The sequence below is a fragment of the Pongo pygmaeus genome, chromosome 19 (genome assembly GCF_028885625.2).
Source record: "Pongo pygmaeus isolate AG05252 chromosome 19, NHGRI_mPonPyg2-v2.0_pri, whole genome shotgun sequence".
Classification (NCBI taxonomy): Eukaryota; Metazoa; Chordata; class Mammalia; order Primates; family Hominidae; genus Pongo; species Pongo pygmaeus.
In genome coordinates this window covers 85,722,647-85,742,306 of record NC_072392.2, presented here as the reverse complement: position 1 = coordinate 85,742,306, position 19,660 = coordinate 85,722,647, and the positions used below count along the sequence as shown (strand labels likewise).

At 43.1% G+C, this 19,660-nt stretch overlaps 2 protein-coding genes across 3 annotated transcripts in view; one reads left to right on the top strand and one right to left on the bottom strand.

The window, feature by feature from the left end:
- Positions 1 to 19,660, top strand: part of PSMD12 (proteasome 26S subunit, non-ATPase 12) — a 376,293-nt gene that overhangs the window by 166,305 nt on the left and 190,328 nt on the right. The gene's annotated exons all lie outside the window — the stretch shown is intronic.
- Positions 1 to 19,660, bottom strand: part of PITPNC1 (phosphatidylinositol transfer protein cytoplasmic 1) — a 315,851-nt gene that overhangs the window by 142,846 nt on the left and 153,345 nt on the right. For both annotated transcript variants that reach the window (XM_063656481.1, XM_054459617.2), the window contains exon 3: positions 553 to 652. In XM_063656481.1, coding sequence (XP_063512551.1) covers positions 553 to 652 — 100 coding nt within the window. The remainder of the gene's footprint in view (positions 1 to 552; positions 653 to 19,660) is intronic.

The window sequence follows — 19,660 nt, the reverse complement described above, 5'->3', positions numbered from 1 at the left end:
TTACTTGGGAATTATTGAGGAAACACGGAAATAAGAAGCATAAAACCTCTGGAAATGTCTCTATAAAGATCTTCACCTTCCTTCTCCATAAGCTTTTTTTTTTTTTTGATGGAGTCTAGCTGTGTCACCCAGGCTGGCGTGCAGTGGCGCGATCTTGGCTCACTGCAACCTCTGCCTCCTGGTTTTGTATTTTTAGTAGAGACAGGGTTTCACCATGTTGGCCAGGCTGGTCTTGAACTCCTGACCTCACGTAATCCACCCGCCTCGGCCTCCCAAAGTGCTGGGATCACAGGAGTCAGCCACTGCGCCTGGCCCTCCATAAACTATTTATTGTAACTCTAAGAACGAAGATGGAATGGCTTAGCTTAACCCCCTGTCACCTGCCATCTCTGTGTCTGTGTTAGAAGTGTTGATGACCTACAAGTAAGAAACCAAAAAAAGAGAGGGATACTACGGGGCTCCCACGAGGCCCTGCTTGGATAATCAACTGTAAATCAGTGATATTCAACTACACTCTGTCCTTGCACTCACTACATGTGCATATGGTTGTACTAAGGACTTACCTGTAATTGTGTAGGGATAATAGTTCCAAGCCTTCTCTGTCACATAAAATATTTTGGGGACAACAGCTCTAGCCCAACTAGGCAGTTTGCTAAGAGGAAAGAAAGAAAAAAGACAATTGGAGTCTGTTCAGAGTCTCAGCACACTACCACATCTTTCTGGATAAAATGCTGGAGAAATCAGGGGGATTCTGGGGCATGTCTTTTCTCCACAGTTGCCCTTTCCCCATCTCTTTGGTCTTTGTCATAGTTAATTGCTTCCCGTGCATATTCAAGTGCTCTCAAAATGTGTAAAGACAGAAGGCTACAGCCTGGTGGGGGACTCCATCACACTGCCAGCCTGTCCTCTTTGGATTTGCAAAGACATGAGAATTCAGGGCCTGAAGGGTTCCATGTTTGGAGGGTTGGCCAGCCTGACCTTTGCCTCCTAGGAGTGGTATCATGGAATGTTTAAGCCCAAACACTGGCAGGGAGAGGAAGCTAATCTTAGAGATAGACGTCAGCTTAAGCAACCCATACAAGTGATCTTTTGAAAATGGACAAAAGCAACAGAGAGCAGCAACTCAGAGATAGGAAGAGGAACAAAATACAGTTGTAGTGGGTTGAATTGTGTCTGCCCCAAAAGATAGATCCACATCTTAACCTCCAGTAACTGTGAATATGACCTGATTTGAAAATAGGCTCTTTGCAGATGTAATTAAGTTAAAGATCACAAGATGAAATCATCCCGGATTTAGGGTAAGCCCTAACTCCAATGACTGGTATCCTTATAAGAGAAAGGAGAAAGACATTTGAGACTCAGAGACACACCGAGGGGACGGCCATGCGAGGACAGAGGCAGACATGGAAATGATGTTGCCGCAAGCCAAAGAACACAAGAAGCTGGGACAGAGACCCGGGACAGATTCTCTCTCAGTTTCCTCAGTGGAAAACAACACCTTGATTTTGGGTTTCCGGCCCCCAGAACTGCTAGAGGATAAATCTGTGTTGTTTTAATCCACCTAATTTGCAGCAATTTGTTTCGGAAAGTTATTAGAAAGCCGATAAAATGGCACAGCTGTTCCTCTGGAGCAGTCATTTGCAGAAAACGAACTCTCAGAAGGCACAGGTCCCAGGGTCTTTTGCAAACCAGAAAGCAATGAAGTTTTGTTTTTCTTCAGAGGCAAACCTTAGAGAACAGTGCAGCCCCAGCTAATTCCTTAAATATTATATTGAAATATATAATATTTCTATTCCTTAAGATACATCTGCATGATTTCACTTTTTTATTAGTTTTGTTTTGTTTTGTTTTGACACGGAGTCTCGCTCTGTCACCCAGGCTGGAGTGCACTGGTGCGATCTCGGCTCACTGTAACCTCTGCCTCCCAGGTTCACGCCATTCTCCTGCCTCAGCCTCCTGAGTAGCTGGGATTACAGGCGCCAGCCACCACGCCCGGCTAATTTTCTGTATTTTTAGTAGAGATGGGGTTTCACTGTGTTAGCCAGGATGGTCTCGATCTCCTGACCTCATGATCCACCCGCCTCGGCCTCCAAAAGTGCTGGGATTACAGGTGTGAGCGACTGCGCCCGGCCCATGATTTCATTTTTATCCCGATAATCAAGCGTTTCTGTCCTTCCAGAGGCTACCATTTGCTACTTTTCTACTCTGGGGCCTATAGCTAAGCACCCGGGCCCCTCATGTCTAGCAGTCGATCAGATCCAGGGAGACGATGTATACTCTCAGCTCCTTAGCTACATGTTGGAAATAAGAAACATCAAGAAGCAGTTTTGAATTCCAAGCTGATAGAACCAGGAGGCTGGAAGGGACATGGAGCTAACAGAACCCTAAGTCTCAAACCCCTCTTGGATGCGAAATCTAAATGACAATCAGAGCCCGTAAAATACTGTGTACCTTGCCTGTCTTTTCCAGTTGTTTCTCTTATTTCTGACAGTAACCAGGCCTGGCTTTTGAAGACAAAGATGGACTCTCAGTGGCTGGCCGGACCTAACCCATAGCTCCGGGCTGTTAATCAGGGTTAAAACAAATAGGAAAGCAAAGTTCCCCGGAAGTGGAGTGAGTGTCAGATGAAGGTCCCTGCTCTTAGGCGGGCTCTGAGGAGTCAGCGGAAGCAGTTTGATCATTCACATAACAATCCTTCTTGCTGCTCTGATGCAGAATTTTTCACTCCTATAAAATCCTCTCTGCAGTAACTGCTCATTTCCCTTACGTTCACACTGCTCAAAAGGATGGGGTTTTTATAGCTTTCACTGATGATGTATTCCATCCATCACCGAAGTTGGAGTGCAACTCAGGTGACGCTGACAGTGGGAAAATTGCACTGGCTCGCGTGCAGGAAATGGTCATGAGCAAAACTTCCCCTGGTTCCTTCCTGTTTCCCCCACACCCTAGTGCAATATGCCAATGGTAGTGTGGGAAGATGTGGATTCTAGTAGCAGGCAGGTGATTTTCTTGTGCTTTTAATGGACTGACACAGGGTTGGAGAATCTCCCTCAAGTAAGCCAGGCATTATTCAGCTTAGTCAAAACGCTTATGTCTCCCTACAGTATTAAAGCCCCTTCTCCACTGTCCTCTTGTGGGCAGGGGTTCCATCTACATTGCACCCCTCCTCAAATTCACTCCAATCCTCATGCATAGTAGTACTCCGGGGCCCAAGTACCTCCTTGCCCCATAATTCATTCCCTATAGCAATTTAAAAGCCTCCCAGCAGAACCATACTCCTGAGCCACAATCATTTTCTGGAAGGGAGGTGAAAATTATTGGCAATTTTCCATCCAAGTTGAGACTTTTTCTATTTGTAAATGGTCCCTCAGGACTCCAGATTCTAGAATCTATTTTAGCTGTTTCAGCCACCAACTTATATAGGATATGCAGCACGATAATCAATGACCTTTTCCATTCAGATGACCTAAAAAACCACGATCATCTAGTGAAGACGGCTGATATTTTATGGAACTCTTCTTCCTTTTCTGGGAGACGTCTCGCTCTATCCCCACACTAGAGTGCAGTGGCGCAATCTTGGCTCACTGCAACCTCCATCTCCTGGGTTCAAGCTATAGAGACAGGGTTTCGCCATGTTGACCAGGCTGGCCTTGAACTCCTGACCTCAGGTGATCCGCCCGCCTCAGCCTCCTAAAGTGCTGGGATTACTGGCATGAACCACCGTGCCCGGCCTGAACTCTTCTAATTAGCCTGGAAAGGAGGTTCCTTCTGGCATTTTCCAGGCCAGACACGAGAGGTATTTGCAACAATTTCCATGATGCGCTATTTAAATACTTTTAAGCCCACCAACAGATCTTCTCTCAGCCCCCGATTTCCTCAGAGCACATCATTATTCCAATCATTTGTCTGAGAAAGTAAAATTTATTTTTCCCTGCAGCAATGATTTATCAGGGCCTGCAAAGGAAAATGGAATTAAATTAGTCCCCACTGTTGCTGTCACTTTCATGATGTATACTGTCACACAGCCTACAATTCCAAGAAAAAGTCTGTCACTCATGCTCACTCTAAGTGTCAAACAAGAGCCTCTCTGTTAGAAAGGCAGCAAGTTTGAATCAAGTCTCCTTGGTCTATGGGCTAGGATCAAACCTCCAATGGCCCATCTCACCAGGGCTCAGGCTTTAGAGACATTGAGGAAAAAGAGGGGCAAAATGATACCACAACCAGCATCATATTCCCCCAGATGCTTTGTCAATGCCTCCCAAAGACAGACTTTTCAAAAACTTTGGTTTCTTACTTACTTACTTTATTTATTTATTTGAGACAGAGGCTTGCTCTGTCGCCCAGGCTAGAGGGCAGTGGCACAATCTTGGCTCACTGCAACCTCCGCCTCCCAGGTCCAAGCAATTTTCCCGCCTCAGCCTACCATGTAGCTGGGATTACAGGTGTGTGCCACCACGCCAGGCTTATTTTTGTATTTTTAGTAGAGACGAAGTTTCACCATGTTGGCCAGGCTGGTCTCGAACTCCTGACCTCAAGTGATCCACCCGCCTTGGCCTCTCAAAGTGTTGGGATTACAGGCATGAGCTACCATGCCCAGCCCGGGTTCTTACTTTTAAACGTTGGTATGAAATAGAGCATATCAATGACACAGCCAAGTGGACAACTCATCTGGTTTGCCTGGGACTTCCCTGGTTTTAACACTGAAAGTCCCACCTGCCAGAAAATCCCTCAGTTCCAGGCAAACTGGGATGGTTGGTCACCCTAGAACAGGGGTTCTCACTAGAGGGAGATTTTGCCTCCCGCAGGAGACACCTGGCAATGTCCGGAAATTTTCAGTTGTCTCAACAGAGGTGGGATGGGGTGGGCAGTGCTACTGGCATCTACTGAGCAGAGGCCCAGGATGCGGCTCAACCTCCTATGATGCACAGGATAGGCTCCCCGCTGCCCCCAACAGCAAATAAAGATCCAGCCCAAAGCATCAGCAGCAACAAGGTTTTGAACCCTGGCAGATCATCTCTCATGTCATAAATTCCCTAAGGTTCCCGAAATCACAACTGACTTGATAAGAAGGTTCGGGGGCAGGCATAATCTGAACTGGTCTCAGGTTATGGGTGTTTACCTACTTCATAAAGAGCTTCTGGAGCAGAAACCTAAATCATCCCTCCATTAGAAGCTTCTGGTACTTTACGATCCCTATGATCACAAAACTCAAAATTTCCCCTGGTACCTAATCTCACATTGCAATGTATGCTCACTTGGGCTTTGCTCCAGGAGGTTTTGAACATCATTAGGCCAAACGTGTCTAAATAGAGTCTAATTTCATTTTCTCAACAGGGGTCAGAATTACGGTGGTCTTAAGTAGAAATTTTGTTTAGTTCTTTTTCTCTTTTGAGACAGGGTCTCACTCTGTTGCCCAGGCTGGAGTACAGTGGCATGATCGTGCCTCACTGCAGCCTCGACTTCCTGGGCTTAAGTGATCCCCCTGCCTCGGCCTCCCTGGTAGTTGGGACTAAAGGCATGCACCACCACACCCAGCTAATTTTTAAATTTTCTTGTAGAGATGGGGTCTCACTATGTTGCCCAGGCTGGAATCAAACTCCTGGGCTCAAGCAATCCTCCCATCTTGGCCTCCTGAAATGCTGGGATTACAGGCATGAGCCAGTGCCCCTGGCCTTTACCAGAACTTAAACATTCCCAGCAGAAAAGACAGTCCTGGAATTTTCTTCTAAATAGCGTACCTAAAACCTGCCATGTTCTGCACTGAGATTATGCTCAAATAACTGCAGCTCATTTTAAATAGAACTCTGCTACCTTCATATCCTCATTTCTCACAAGATAGTCCAGGAGGAATATACTGATCTTTTGTTTCCTCGTTGCACTGAAACTGGCAATTGACATTTGTTTGATTCATAATCAATTGCCCCCATCCAGTTCTATATGCAGTGATTTCTGGGGTCTTAAAATATCTTCTCCAGCTGCTCTGATTCATTTAGTTACTCTTCTAAGTGATTGTTCCGGCTGGTCTTTTAGTTGTGCTCTTAATGTAATTGTTTATATGGCAGTAGGGAAGTGAGCAGTTTCGGGACCAGAGCTATCACCTGTGGGAGTCAGGGCTGCCGGGACCTCCCCGGCAGGGTCTGGCCAGAAACCGAGTTCCTTGAACTTGGACTCACGGGCCCCACCCCCGATCTCCCTGCTTAACAAGACAGTTTGTGTCAGGATTCTGGGAAAAGGGGCCTGCCTCCTGCAGGTTCCTGGAAGGCTCAGCTTGGATAGCATCAGGGTCATGTGGACAGTGTGCTAAGAAGCCCCTGGCAAGGCGACACAGGACACACCATCATCCATCAGCAGTGAGGCAGAACCAAGGTGGAAAGCCTCCTGGAAAACCTCTGAGATCCCAACCAGGCCTAAACATTCTATTTTCTATGAGTTCCTATGGGAGCACAGGGGAGAGGGGCCTGGCAACATGAGAGTCCCTGTCACGTCTTTAAGTACTGAGATAGGGACAGAATAGGATAGCATGGACTGAAAGGTTGGAAGGAAGCACCTCATGTGCTCTTATTCTTTTCCGTAACACTCATCACCTTCTAAATATATATATATACACACATATATAGTCTCCCTATATAAATAATATGTAATATACAGAAGTATACAGACTATATAAAATTATATATTCTAGACGATATACTGTTTTGTTTTTGTTTTTGTTTTCGTTTTTGAGATGGAGTCTCACTTTGTCACCCAGGCTGGAGTGCAGTGGCGCGACCTCCGCCTCACAGGTTCAAGTGATTCTCCTGCCTCAGCCTCCCGAGTAGCTGGGACTACAGGCGCGGGACACCACTCCCGGCTAATTTTTTGTATTTTTCCTAGAGACGACGTTTCACCATGTTAGCCAGGACCTCCTGATCTGCCCACCTCGGGCTCCCAAAGTGCTGGGATTATAGGGGTGAGCCACCGCACCTGGCCAATATACTGTTCTTTATTATGGCTATTGTGCATTGTCACTCCCAAGTGGAAAGCAAGTCCCACCAGGGCAGGGATCTTTGCTCTGTTCACTATTGCAACCCCAGCACCTAGAACGGTGCGTGATGCCCAGCAGGTGTTTCTGTCTCTCTGTCTGTGTATGTGTATGTATATATATATGTATAGACTATGTATATAGTCTATATATTCACATAGTCAAGTAACTTGACCAGCTATTACTAGATAAGGAGCCGTCTTTCAAACATAGCATGGGCAGCAGCTTATATATTTTGGTTAAAAAATGAAAATAAATGAATAAATGGATAGAGAGACCCATATTTTATGTTATTTATTTTGAGACAGAGTCTTGCCCTGTCACCCAGGCTGGAATGCAGTGATGCAATCTCAGCTCACTGCAACCTCCACCTCCTGGGTTCAAGCAATTCTCATGCCTCAGCCTCCAGAGTAGCTGGGACTACAGGCATGCCACCACACCTGGTTAATTTTTGTATTTTCAGTAGAGCTAGGGTTTCACCATGTTGGCCTGGCTGATCTCAAACTCCTGACCTCAAGTGATCTGCCTGCTCGGCCTCCCAAAGTGCTGGGAGACCCATATTTTAGAAGCAGGGTCTTACTTGGTCACCCAGGCTGGAGTGCAGTGGTGCCATCATAGCTCACTGCAACCCTGAACCCTTGGGCTCAAGCAGTCCTCCCGCCTCAGCCTCCTGAGTAGCTTGGACTACAGGAGTGTGCTACCACGCCTGCCTTTATCTTAAACTTTTTGTAGAGACAGAGTCCCACTATGTTGCCCAGGCTTGTCTTGAACTCCTGGCCTCAAGAGATCCTCCTGCGTCAGCCTCCCAAAGTGCTGGGATTACAGGCGTGAACCACCACCCCCGGCCTCAATAAGTATTTTTTTAATGACTAAATATTGTCTTTGTATATCTAGAAGTTAACAATAACCATAGAGATTCTTGGAAAAATAGCATGAAAATGAGCTATTTGGTCAGAGTCTATGTCTCTGATGCTTTCTCTATTGCCTGTTGCCGGGGCAGTGGAATATCCCAAAGCCACACAAGTTCTGGGCACTGAGCTTATTTTGGGGAAGGTCTGGGAGAATAGGAAGCAGAAATGGGAAAGAGAGACCCAAGCCATGACCACAAGGTTCTACTAACAAGCTGTTAGGTAAAAGGACCATTTGCAAGCCCATCAGTTAAAAAAGAGCTCATGACTTATGAAAGCTTTATCCTCTCCTACCCAAAGCCACCAGAGGCCAGGAGACATTGCCGTGGAAGGCAAGGGCCACGTAGCGGGAAAAATGTTCTCTCCCTGAAAATCAATGCAGGCATTAGGCGGAATCACCGTTAGAAGCTGGCAACCCTCCCTGACTGGCAGCTGCCAGCACAGCCTAATTAATCCAGCAGCCAGGGTGGTGAAGAACATGACACTTCATAGTTGAAAAACAAGCCTAAAAATAGCCTCCATCTTTTCTCCAGTGCCCCTCCACCCCCACCCCCATTCTCTCCCCTCCTGGGCTTCAGTGGGAAGGGATCCGAGAGATGCTAGCGACGAAGTGAAAAGAAAAGGTGACAAAAGAAAAGTCCACCTTCATATGTTTCTGGGTGACAGGTTTTATTTAGAATCACTATTCTAGAATTTGATTAGTATCATGCCCCCATTCCTTGAATGCCAGTTGTAACCAGGATTTTTGAAGACGAGCCAAGGCATACTACTTACTTGGTTAACTGAACTGGATCAAAAGCCCAAGCACAGGCCGGGCGCGGTGGCTCACGCCTGTAATCCCAGAACTTTGAGAGGCCAAGATGGGCAGATCACCTGAGGTCAGGAGTTCGAGACCAGCCTGGCCAACATGGCGAAACCCCGTCTCTACTAAAAATAGAAAAATTAGCCCGGCGTGGTAGCAGGTGTCTGTAATCCCAGCTACTCGGGAGGCTGAGGCGGGAGAATCGCTTGAACCTGGGAGGCGGAGGTTGCAGTGAGCCAAGATTACAGCACCGCACTCCTGCGTGGGTGACAGAGCGAGATTCCCTCTTAACTACCAAATGTATTATTGTATTAGTACTAATGTAAATGTACTAATGCATTAGTACTCATATACCAAATATATTAGGGAACCATCATAATGTACTATATATCAACAGTATGTCAGATGCTGTAGGAGGGGGCCAGGAGATGAAGCAACCCCACAATCTCTGGGAAATGAGAGGCATGTATTAAAAGGATGAATGGCATTTTCAACGGACATTAGACTCAATTAAAAAATTGGCAAAGGAATAGACATTTCTCCAAAGAAAATACACAAATGGCCAATGAACACACGAAGAGATGCTCAACATCATTAGTCATTAGAGAAATGCAAATGAAAACTACAACGAGATACCACTTCACACCCACTAGGATGGCTATCATCAAAAAGACAGACAATAGCAAGCGTCAGTGATTATGTGGAGAAATTGGAGCCCTATTGCATTCCTGGTGGGAATATAAAACAGTGCAGCCACTTTGGAAAACAGTTTAGCAGTTCCTTTCTCCCATTCACTGGTAGCCCAGGGCTTGGTCTGGGAACCCAATGGGACACTTGTGTTTGGGATTTTGGAACAAGTGATGGAAAGAAAAAAGGGACAATTCAGATCTACTCAGGGCAGCTGCGGTGCTGATGGCTGCAGGCAGCAGAGGTGGGGGGTGATGAGGGCAGAATGACACCATCTGGCTCTAGTTAAAGATGGTTGTCATCATGGGGCTGTTGATTTCTGCCCACTCTTAAGCCTCCAGATGATCCTGAGGGCTCCTAACATCTTTCCATGAAATGTCCTTTCTGCTCAAGAGACTCAGTTTCTCTTGCTGGCAACTGCGGACCTTGACTGCCGAAGCCTCACGCCTCCTTTTTGGCCTGTCTACCACTCATCCCCCACAGACAACATAACCACCAGCCAAAGCAGACCAGTGGTTGATAGATTGATGTTTACACTATCTTTGCTTAGCGATAATAATTATTGTGGACTCTAACTCCCCTTTGAGCAACTTTCTCATTTCCACATTAACTGGAGAGTAGGCTCTGATTACACAGGCTTTGAATATTTCCGGTGCCTCTAATAATTACTTTAGGTAATCAATAAGGCAGTTTCTGAATGTGGTTTGACTTCCCATACAGATTGATGTAAGGAAGAGAATCCACTTACTATGCTGGCTCATGCGTTCAGGTCCATAGGTCAATGATATTTGTCTGTGTACATTATTAAATGGGCACTGGGAACATCTTAGTTACGGCCGGTCCAACAATCAGGACCCACTGCCCTGTGGACTTATGAAAATGCCGTGGACCGTACCTTGATCCAGAGGCAAGAACCATGACCATGGCTTATTTCTTAAGGGATTCTCTCCAATGCCTGCACAATGTGTTGTATGTCGTACATTTCAGCAAATACTCATTTAATGAATTACGACTCTGAAGCAGCCCAACCCACAAGGCAGTCACATGACTTATGCATGTAGGACTTGAGTCACCTTGAGGTGGCTCTAGGTTGTGATGATTAAATAATGGATTTGGTTTTCTTTTATGATTATAGGGATTTATCTAATTAATTCATATTCTGTCAATTTTTTTCTTTCTCTCTTGCTAAATCATAATCTTCCTGGTTCTAAAATATGCATCCATACTCTACCAAATACGCCAAGAACTTGTTAAAATTATGAAATGGTGGACCTGGTTTAGAATGGTGCAAGGGTAACCAAAAATATTTCTTTTCTTGTCCCTCATTGGTTACATATGTATGCTGGAGGAGAATCAGGACAATCAGTGTCTGATAGATAGTTTGAGTGTAGAAAGTTAGGGTTGAAAAGGATCTTCCAGGCTGTCCAACTTAACCAGCCACCCAACATGTTCAACCGCCTATTAGATATTTGAATCTGCTTCAGGACACCCTGATGAACAGGGTCTCGCTCTTGCTGAAACACCTCCAGCAACAGCAAAATCCACTATAAGGCATTCTGAGATGGTTTGTGTGCTTGGAAATTTCTTCCTTAACCTGAGCTGAAGTCTTTCTCCTGACATTCCTACCCACTGGTCTTGATCCCATTGGTCCTGCTAAGTGAGGTCTTATGGCATACACAGTTCTGATTCTTCTCCATCTAATGGCACCATGATACACCCAAGTCTAGCTTTTCCGGGTTAAATACCCTTGGTTTCTTCAGTCGTTCTTTCTATCACTTGAGTTTCTAGTTCTTGAGTTACTAGATATAGTTTGTCTATATGCATTTTAAAGTGTGCCATTTAGGAACAGATAAAAATATTCCAAGTATGTTCTGACTAGTGGAAAATTGGGCAAGATTATCAAGTACATGGTTTTAGATATTTTACTTTACTTTTATTGATACAGTTGAAGAAAAATTTTTGCAGCTGTATAATCTATCACACACACACTAAATTATTGTGTGTGTATGTGTGTGTGTGTATACATATATATGTATAATTGCTTCATATTGAATTGTCAACTAAACCCACTGTATTTCCTTCAAACAGGCCATTGCAAAGTTATCAGTGTTTCATCCCATACTTATATAATTTCTAGTTTGGGATACAAAGATAAGACCATATACTTGCCCCTATTTAACTTCATCTTGATAGAAAATGGCCTGTAATTCCAAACTACTGAAGTTTTTCTGGATCCTCACTCAGTCTTTTATTTTATTTAATTATTATTATTATTTTTTGAGATGGAGTCTGGCTCTGTCACCCAGGCTGGAGTGCAGTGGTGCAATCTTGGCTCTCTGCAACCTCTGCCTCCCAGGCTCAAGTGATTTTCACGGCTCAGCCTCCTGAGTAGCTGGGATTACAGGCGTCTGACACCGCTCCTGGCAAATTTTTGTATTTTTAGCAGGCAGGGTTTCACCATGTTGGCCAGGCTGGTCTCGAACCCCTGACCTCAAGTGATCCATCTGCCTCGGCCTCCCAAGGTGCTCAGATTACAGATGTGAGCCATTGCACCCAGCCCTCACTCAGTCTTTTAAAGTTATCATCCTTCCTGGCTGTGGGTTTCTCAAGGGTATGGAAAGGATATCTTCTAGATATTTAGCCAGATGTTGGCTTAAACAATCCAATAGGACCAAGTTCAGACTTCTGAGTCACATTACTAAATCTCATTATTTCTAAGTTACACATAGAATTTTCTCTCTTGGTTGCCACTATCCATCATTCGTACCTTTTGTTATTCAATCAGTCACTAATCCATCCAATTTTGACAGTAACCAGGTTTCATTTCTCCACCTAATTTACTTTTCAAATATTATGTTTAATTGTGGAGAATTTCACATACATAAAAAATACATAAAAAATCGAGAGAAAGGTAACAGACATGCATGTATCTGCCACCCAGAATTTATATTTTCTATTTTATTTTTAAATTACAGTAAAATAGACCATTTTTGGTGTACACTTCTGAATTTTAACAATACCATTCAGATTTAACAAACTAACATTTCCCTATATTTGTGATGAACTTTCTTCTTTTAAAAAAAGGAATAGGCCAGGTGCGATGGCTCACACCTGTAATCCCAGCACTTTGGGAGGCCAAGGTGGGAGGATCATTTGAGGTAAGGAGTTCGAAACCAGCCTGCCCAACATGGTGAAACACCATCTCTACTAAAAAATACAAAAATTAGCCAGGCGTGGGAGCATGCGCCTGTAATCCTAGCTACTCAGGAGGCTGAGGCACGAGTATCTCTTGAGCCCTGGAGGTGGAGATTGCAATGAGCCAAGATCATGCCACTGCACTCCAGCCTGGGTGACAGAGCAAGACACCATCTCAAAAAAATAAATAAAATAAAATAAAATGTTGTAGATACAGGTAAAGTTTCCTCTCATGCCAACTCATTCCTCTCCCTCCCCAAAGGTAACCACAACCTGAGGGTGGTTTCTCCATGTTTTGGTGCTTTTATTACATATGTGGTTGTCTGTAAACAATATATATAAATGTAGTAATATTATGTATATCTTAATAGTAGATATAAATGGCATCATACTATATGTGTATATATACATTTGTTCGTTTGTTTGAGACAGCGTCTCGTTCTGTCACCCAGGCTTGAGTGCAGTGGCGTGATCTTGGCTCACTGCAACCTCCACCTCCCGGGTTCACGCCATTCTCCTGCCTCAGCCTTCCGAGTAGCTGGGACTACAGGTGCCCGCCACCATGCCTGGCCAATTTTTTATATTTTTAGTAGAGACGGGGTTTCACCGTGTTAGCCAGGATGGTCTCGATCTCCTGACCTCGTGATCCGCCCGCCTCGGCCTCCCAGAATGCTGGGATTACAGGCGTGAGCCACCGTGCCGGGACTTGTTTTTGTTTTTTGCAGCTGATATGTTGCACATAACGCTGTGCATTTGAAATTTATCAAAGTATGTCTAGTTCATTAAGTTGAACTGCTGTGGAATTTTCCATCACGTGAATGTGCCATAATGTATTCCCATTCACAGATACTTGAATCACTTCCATTTCTTTTCTATTGCATACAGCATTAGGACTAATCTCCTGGTAAATGTCTCCTTGTGTACAGTGCAAGAATTTTTCTAGGGCTCTACCTAGAAATATAATTGTTAAGTGGAATGTATATATGTTTTCAACTTTTCCAGTTGCTGTCCATTGCTCTCTAAAGAGGTGGTATCAGTTTATATCTCTTACTAGCATTGGAAGTGAGTTGTTTTCACATATCTTTGTGAACACCTGACATTATCAGAATTTTAAAATTTTTGTCCATCTGATGTTGTGTAAAAGAGGATGCTATTGCTGTTTTATTTTGTGTTTGCCAATAAGATGGGAATTTTTTTCTTGTTTATATTAGCCATTCACATTTCCTCTTTTCTGAATTGCATGTTCAATCCTTTGCCCATCTTTTGATTGGATTATTGTCTTTTTTTTTTCAAATTAAAAAAAAAGGATCTTTTTTTTTCAAATTAAAAAAAAGGATCTTTTTTTTTCAAATTAAAAAAAAGGATCTTTTTTTTAAATTAAAAAAAGGATCTTTTTTTTAAATTAAAAAAAAGGATCTTTTTTTTTAAATTAAAAAAAAAGGATTTTTTTTTTTAATTAAATACTAGTCCTCGGTCTTGGTCTATATGTTCATTTTGAAATACTTACTTCCAGGCAGGGATGGTTCTTTTAATTTTGGTATCTTTCGTTATGCAAAGGTGTTTTTTCTTTTTTTTAACTTTTTATGTGTGTGTCTTTTGCTATGCAAAGGCTCTTAATTTTTGTGTTGTAATATTAATGATTCCATTTATTTATTTTTTATTTAATTAGTTTTAGTCTACTATCCAAATAATATAGCTATTTACATATATTTTCTTCTGATTTTTTCACATTTAGGCTTTTAATCAATCTGGAATTTATCTATTTACTTATTTATTTATTTATTTATTTATTTAGAGACAGGGTCTTGCTCTGTTGCCCAGGCTGGAGTGCAGTGGCATGATCTTGGCTCATTGCAACCTCTACCTCTAGGGCTCAAACAATCCTCCCACTTTAGCCTCCTGAATAGCTGGGACCACAGGTGTGTGCCACCACACCTGGCTAATTTTTGTATTTTTTGTGGAGATGCAGTTTTGTCACGTTGCCCAGTCTGGTCTTGAACTCCTACGCTCAATCGATCCTCCCACCTCGGCCTCTCAAATTGTTGGGATTACAGGCATGAGCCACCACGCCCAGCCATGGAGTTTATTTGTGTGTGTAGTGTGAAGGAGGGCTCTAGTCATTCTTCCAATTAGAAGCCCAGTCATCTCAACATCATATACTGAAGAGTTCATCTTCCCCTCAATAATTTCTTATGGCAGCTCTATTAAATGCAAAGCACTAATAATAGCTTGGATCTGTTTTGGGGCTACTTTGTTCCATGAGTTTAACTCTGCTTTAATACCCCACTGCCTTAATTACTTATATAATTACTTAATTAGCTTTATAATGATATCTGGTAGGTCAAGCCCCTCCTTCAACTTTCCAAATTGTTCATATGAATTTTACAAATATCTCCTCCAGTTCTATCTTTTTTTTTCTTTTTGAGATGGAGTCTCACTCAGTTGCCCAGGCTGGAGTGCAGTGGCGCGATCTCGGGTCACTGCAACCACCACCTAGCGGGTTCAAGTGATTCTCCTCCCTCAGCCTCCCAAGTAGGTGGGACTATAGGCGCGTGCCACCATGCTCAGCTAATTTTTTGTATTTTTAGTAGAGGTGGGGTTCCACCGTATTAGCCAGGATGGTCTCAATCTCCTGACCTCATGATCGCCCATCTCGACCTCCCAAAGAGCTAGGATTATAGAGGTGAGCCACCATACCCAACACCAGTTCTATTTTTTAAAAAACAACATGTTGGCATTTTAAGTTAGATTTTTATTAAATTTATAGATTGATTTGAGATTTGATGCCAACTTTGTAACATTTCCCGTCCATGAATATGGTATATTTCACTATTTGTCTAGGGCTTTTAAAACGTCTTCCACAAATGTTTTATGTTTTTCTCCAAAAAGATTTTGCATATCTTATAGACTGATTACTGGGTAACTTTGTTTCTTTTTCTATTATAAACAAAAAAATTTTTAAATTATATTTTCCCTATTATTTTTCCTGCTGTATAATAATGCTGTGGATTTTTCTATATGGATTGTACCCAACAATCTTGCTGAATTCTCATATTGATGTTAAGAGCTGTAGAAATGTCGGAAATTTCTATCAGACAATCACATTATCTGCAAATGATCATTTTGTTTCTTCCTTTCCTCTTTATTTCTCTCTTGTTTTATTGCATTGGCTAGGACCTTTACAAAATGTTGGATAGACGTGGTAATAACAAGGATCCTTAATGTGTCCCTGACTTTACTCTGAATAAGTACACAGATTTATTAAATGTTAATTTCATCAATTTCAGGGGTAAATCTGATTAGGTCATGATACATTTTTCTCTGAGGTATTTTATTCGCTAATGTTTTATGTAGTATTTTCATGTCTATGTTCTCAACTGAGATTGGCCTATAAGTTTCTTTTTGGTATGGTTATTATCCAGTGTTGTTATCAAGGTTCACTTGGTAGGCACTATTAGTGTTCTTTCCAGCAGTCAGCCCCCATCCTCCCCACTTTCTTACACACAAATCATGAAGTGGGGAGACATCAGAACAGATTCTCTTTGAATAGCATAGATAGCTCCTTGAACATCCCTCTTCTTATCAAGGAGGAAGAATCTTATGTCTCATTGGCCAGAATTAGGTCACATGGCCATCTCTAGCTGCAAGGGTGGCTAGAAAAGTGAGTATCTGACATTTCATTTTATTTTACCATCCAAATTTGTGATTTCTATTTAATCATGCTTTTTGTAGGCTTCTCTTTTGTGTTCCCAGGCCCTCTGTGGATTGATCAAGTTTTCTCTTGGAGGTTATGGATTGTTTTACTACCCCTTCAGAGATTACCTTTATATTTTGAATATGCATATGTGTCTTAGAAAATCTAAAATTAGGCTGGGCACGGTGGCTCATGCCTGTAATCCCGGCACTTTGGGAGGCCGAGGCTGGTGGATCATTTGAGGTCAGGAGTTCAAGACCAGCCTGGCCAACATGGTGAAACTCTGCCTCTACTAAAAATACAAAAATTAGTCGGACATTGTGGAGGTGCACACCTGTAGTCCCAGCTACTCGGGAGGCTAAGGCATGAGATTGCACCACTGCACTCCAGCCTGGGTGATGGAGCTGGCTGTCTCAAAAAAAGAAAAAAAAAAAGAAAGAAAATCTAAAATTAATCAATATTTTTTTCTAATTCCTAAACAATATTAGCACCTTAAAGTGCTTTTTACTATAATTATTACCCTCCCATCTTCTGTGTTATTGTTGTCTTATTATTACTGTTTTTAAAACATCCTACATCCATTCAAAGATTTACCTAGTTGTTTATCAATTTCTTCATTATTATTACTTCTAGAACTCCCTCTCCTTCTTCCTGGGCTCAGTTTCCTCCTTCTTACAGCACATCCTTTAGTAGTTCTTTCAATATGGGTCTCAGAGTTAGTAAACTCTCTCAGCCCTTGATTGTCAAAAATTATTTTTATGCCTGATTCTCAGTTCCAACTTCCCATTTACGTGGGCCTGAGGCCCTAATTCCTGTTCCCCATGGGCATGACATGCCCAGTCCCTAGATGTCAGAACCCACACTCTGTTCTGATGTCCCCCCTACGCCCTTCCTTAGCATTAACGGGTCTGCTTTCCACTCTGGTTTCAGTTTGCCTGTTTATTTCTAGCCTCGGAGGATTTCCCTTTTTTGTTTTGAGCTCAGCTTCTTCACATAGTTATATTTCATCCTGTGTTTGTCATGGGAAGTAGTGGAGGGTCCCCATTAATCTTTTTCCTTACTATTACTGGAAGTCCACATCTATTTATAACAAATTTCCCTCTTACTAATGTTTATTACTCTTCTTTTAAATAAATACGATATAAATATGATATGACAAAACAGACATGACAGGGAGAGCTGGATGCTTCTTATTGTGTTTCAGCAAAACTTACAAAGTTCCTAAAATTATTCCTGATTTTCATATATAAGGAACATTCTCCAGGTAATAACTTGAGAGAATGCAATTGTATGCCAAGAAATGGAATTTTCCATAGGTTTCTATTTTCTGGCATCTTCCTCACTTCTCTTTGCCCTGCAGAGGTGATCTCCGAGGAGAAACTTGCTCAGTATTTGATTTACACCCTCCACGCTAAGAATGCCAAAGCAGCATGTTGAGAAACCTGTCTCTGTAAAAAAGCCATGCTCAGGACAGACCCAGAGCTCAGCTGCCCCTGCAAATCAACAGCTGGCTGGACACTGAACTGGTTCCAAAGCCTGGGAATTCACAGCTACTAATAGATGAATGGGATCAATCTCATTTGCATTTCATCATGACTCAGGAATTCCCTGGTACTGCATCTCTGGGCAAATTAAAACATCACTTTAATCAGCTCATGCCCTTCACTGTCAGGACACGGGTCTGGGAGACTTCCATCCACCCTAGTGACACGAAGCAAAGTCTCCCATCGAGAAGGAATAGTCCAATTCAAGCTGCTGGGGAGTGGGGCAAGGCGAGAATGGGAATCTAAATATGGTTCTGCTCAGAGACATCTGATCATGTCCGAGGCCCTGAGAATGGACAGTCACTGGTGTCAGTGAATAAACTGGGGCACTGCCCAGCTAGGGTGTTGGAAATACTTTCTGGATAATCACATATGGGCCAATTGGAGAGGCCACAAGTAGGGGTAAAAGTATTCATGAAATGGCTGACGTAAGACTTGTTTGCTGGAACAGACAGTTAATTTCAATAAAATATATTTCTTTTTTTTCTTTTTTCTTTTCTTTTCTTTTTTTTTTTTCTGAGACAAGGCCTCACTGTGTCGCCCAAGCTGGAGTACAGTGGCATGATCTCGGCTCACTGCAGCCCTCAACCTCCCAGGCTCAAGCGATTCTCCCACCTCAGCCTCCCGAGTAGCTGGGGCTGTAGGTGCGCACCACCATGCCCAGCTAATTTTTGCATTTTTAGTAGAGATGGGGTTTCGTCATGTTACCCAGGCTGGTTTTGAACTCCTGACCTAAAGTGATCTACCACCTTCAGCCTCCCAAAGTGCTGGGATTATAGGCGTGAGCCACCACACTTTGCCAATAAGATATATTTCATATGGCATCTAACCACAAATATCCCGAAGGTTTCAGAAAAGAACTGAAAGGAAGAAATGGGCTGGGTAGGAGTATAGGATGGGGAGAAGATCAGACAAGCCCTAATAATCCATTACGTCATTCACGGTAAGAAAATAGCAAGAAAGGCCAGGTGCGGTGGCTCATGCCTGTAATCCCAGCACTTTGAGAGGCTGAGGCAGGCAGATCACTTGAGGTCAGGAGTTCAAGATCAGCCTGGCCAACATGGTGGAATCCCGTCTCTACTAAAAATACAAAAATTAGCCAGGAGTGGTGGTAGGTACCTGTAATCCCAGCTACTCGGGAGGCTGAGGCAGGAGTATCACTTGAACCCAGGAGGCGGAGGTTGCAGTGAGCAGAGATCATGCCATTGCACTCCAGTCTGGGTGATAGAGTGAGACTCTGTCTTTAAAAAAAAAAAAGAAAGAAAAGAAAAGAAAAAGAAAAAAGCAAGAGATTAAAGAATATATTTTGCAAAGCAGAAACGGCATGCTTGATTAGTGCTGTTTTGTCATCCTTGATGTGTTTCCCTTCCAAAAGGAGAGTGACAACCTCCACCTTGGGAAAGATGGGTCCACTTGAGAAGTGGAAGCCATCTTAACCACTTTGGTCACAGGTGACTGTTTGTTTTGTCATTCCCTTTTCGGACACCCAAGTGGTCACCAGCAGTAAATGAAAATCTTACTGAGACCAAAAGGTGCATTGCCACCTCCAGCACTTACTTGTCTACAGCATATAGGCAGCGCCGTCTCTTTCCTACAGCTAACACCTAACCAAGAGATGAGACAAAGTCCTTTAATTCTCTTTTTTCAAGAAGGGCCTCACTCTGTTGGCCAGGCTGGAGAGCAGTGGCATGCTCATGGCTCAGTGCAGCCTCCACCTTCCAGGCTCTTGAATTCTTAAGATCACATTTCACCGTAACATGTCATCAAAGGGGTGGGAAAGATGAGCCAAAAGCTCCTCCTAATGGAAAC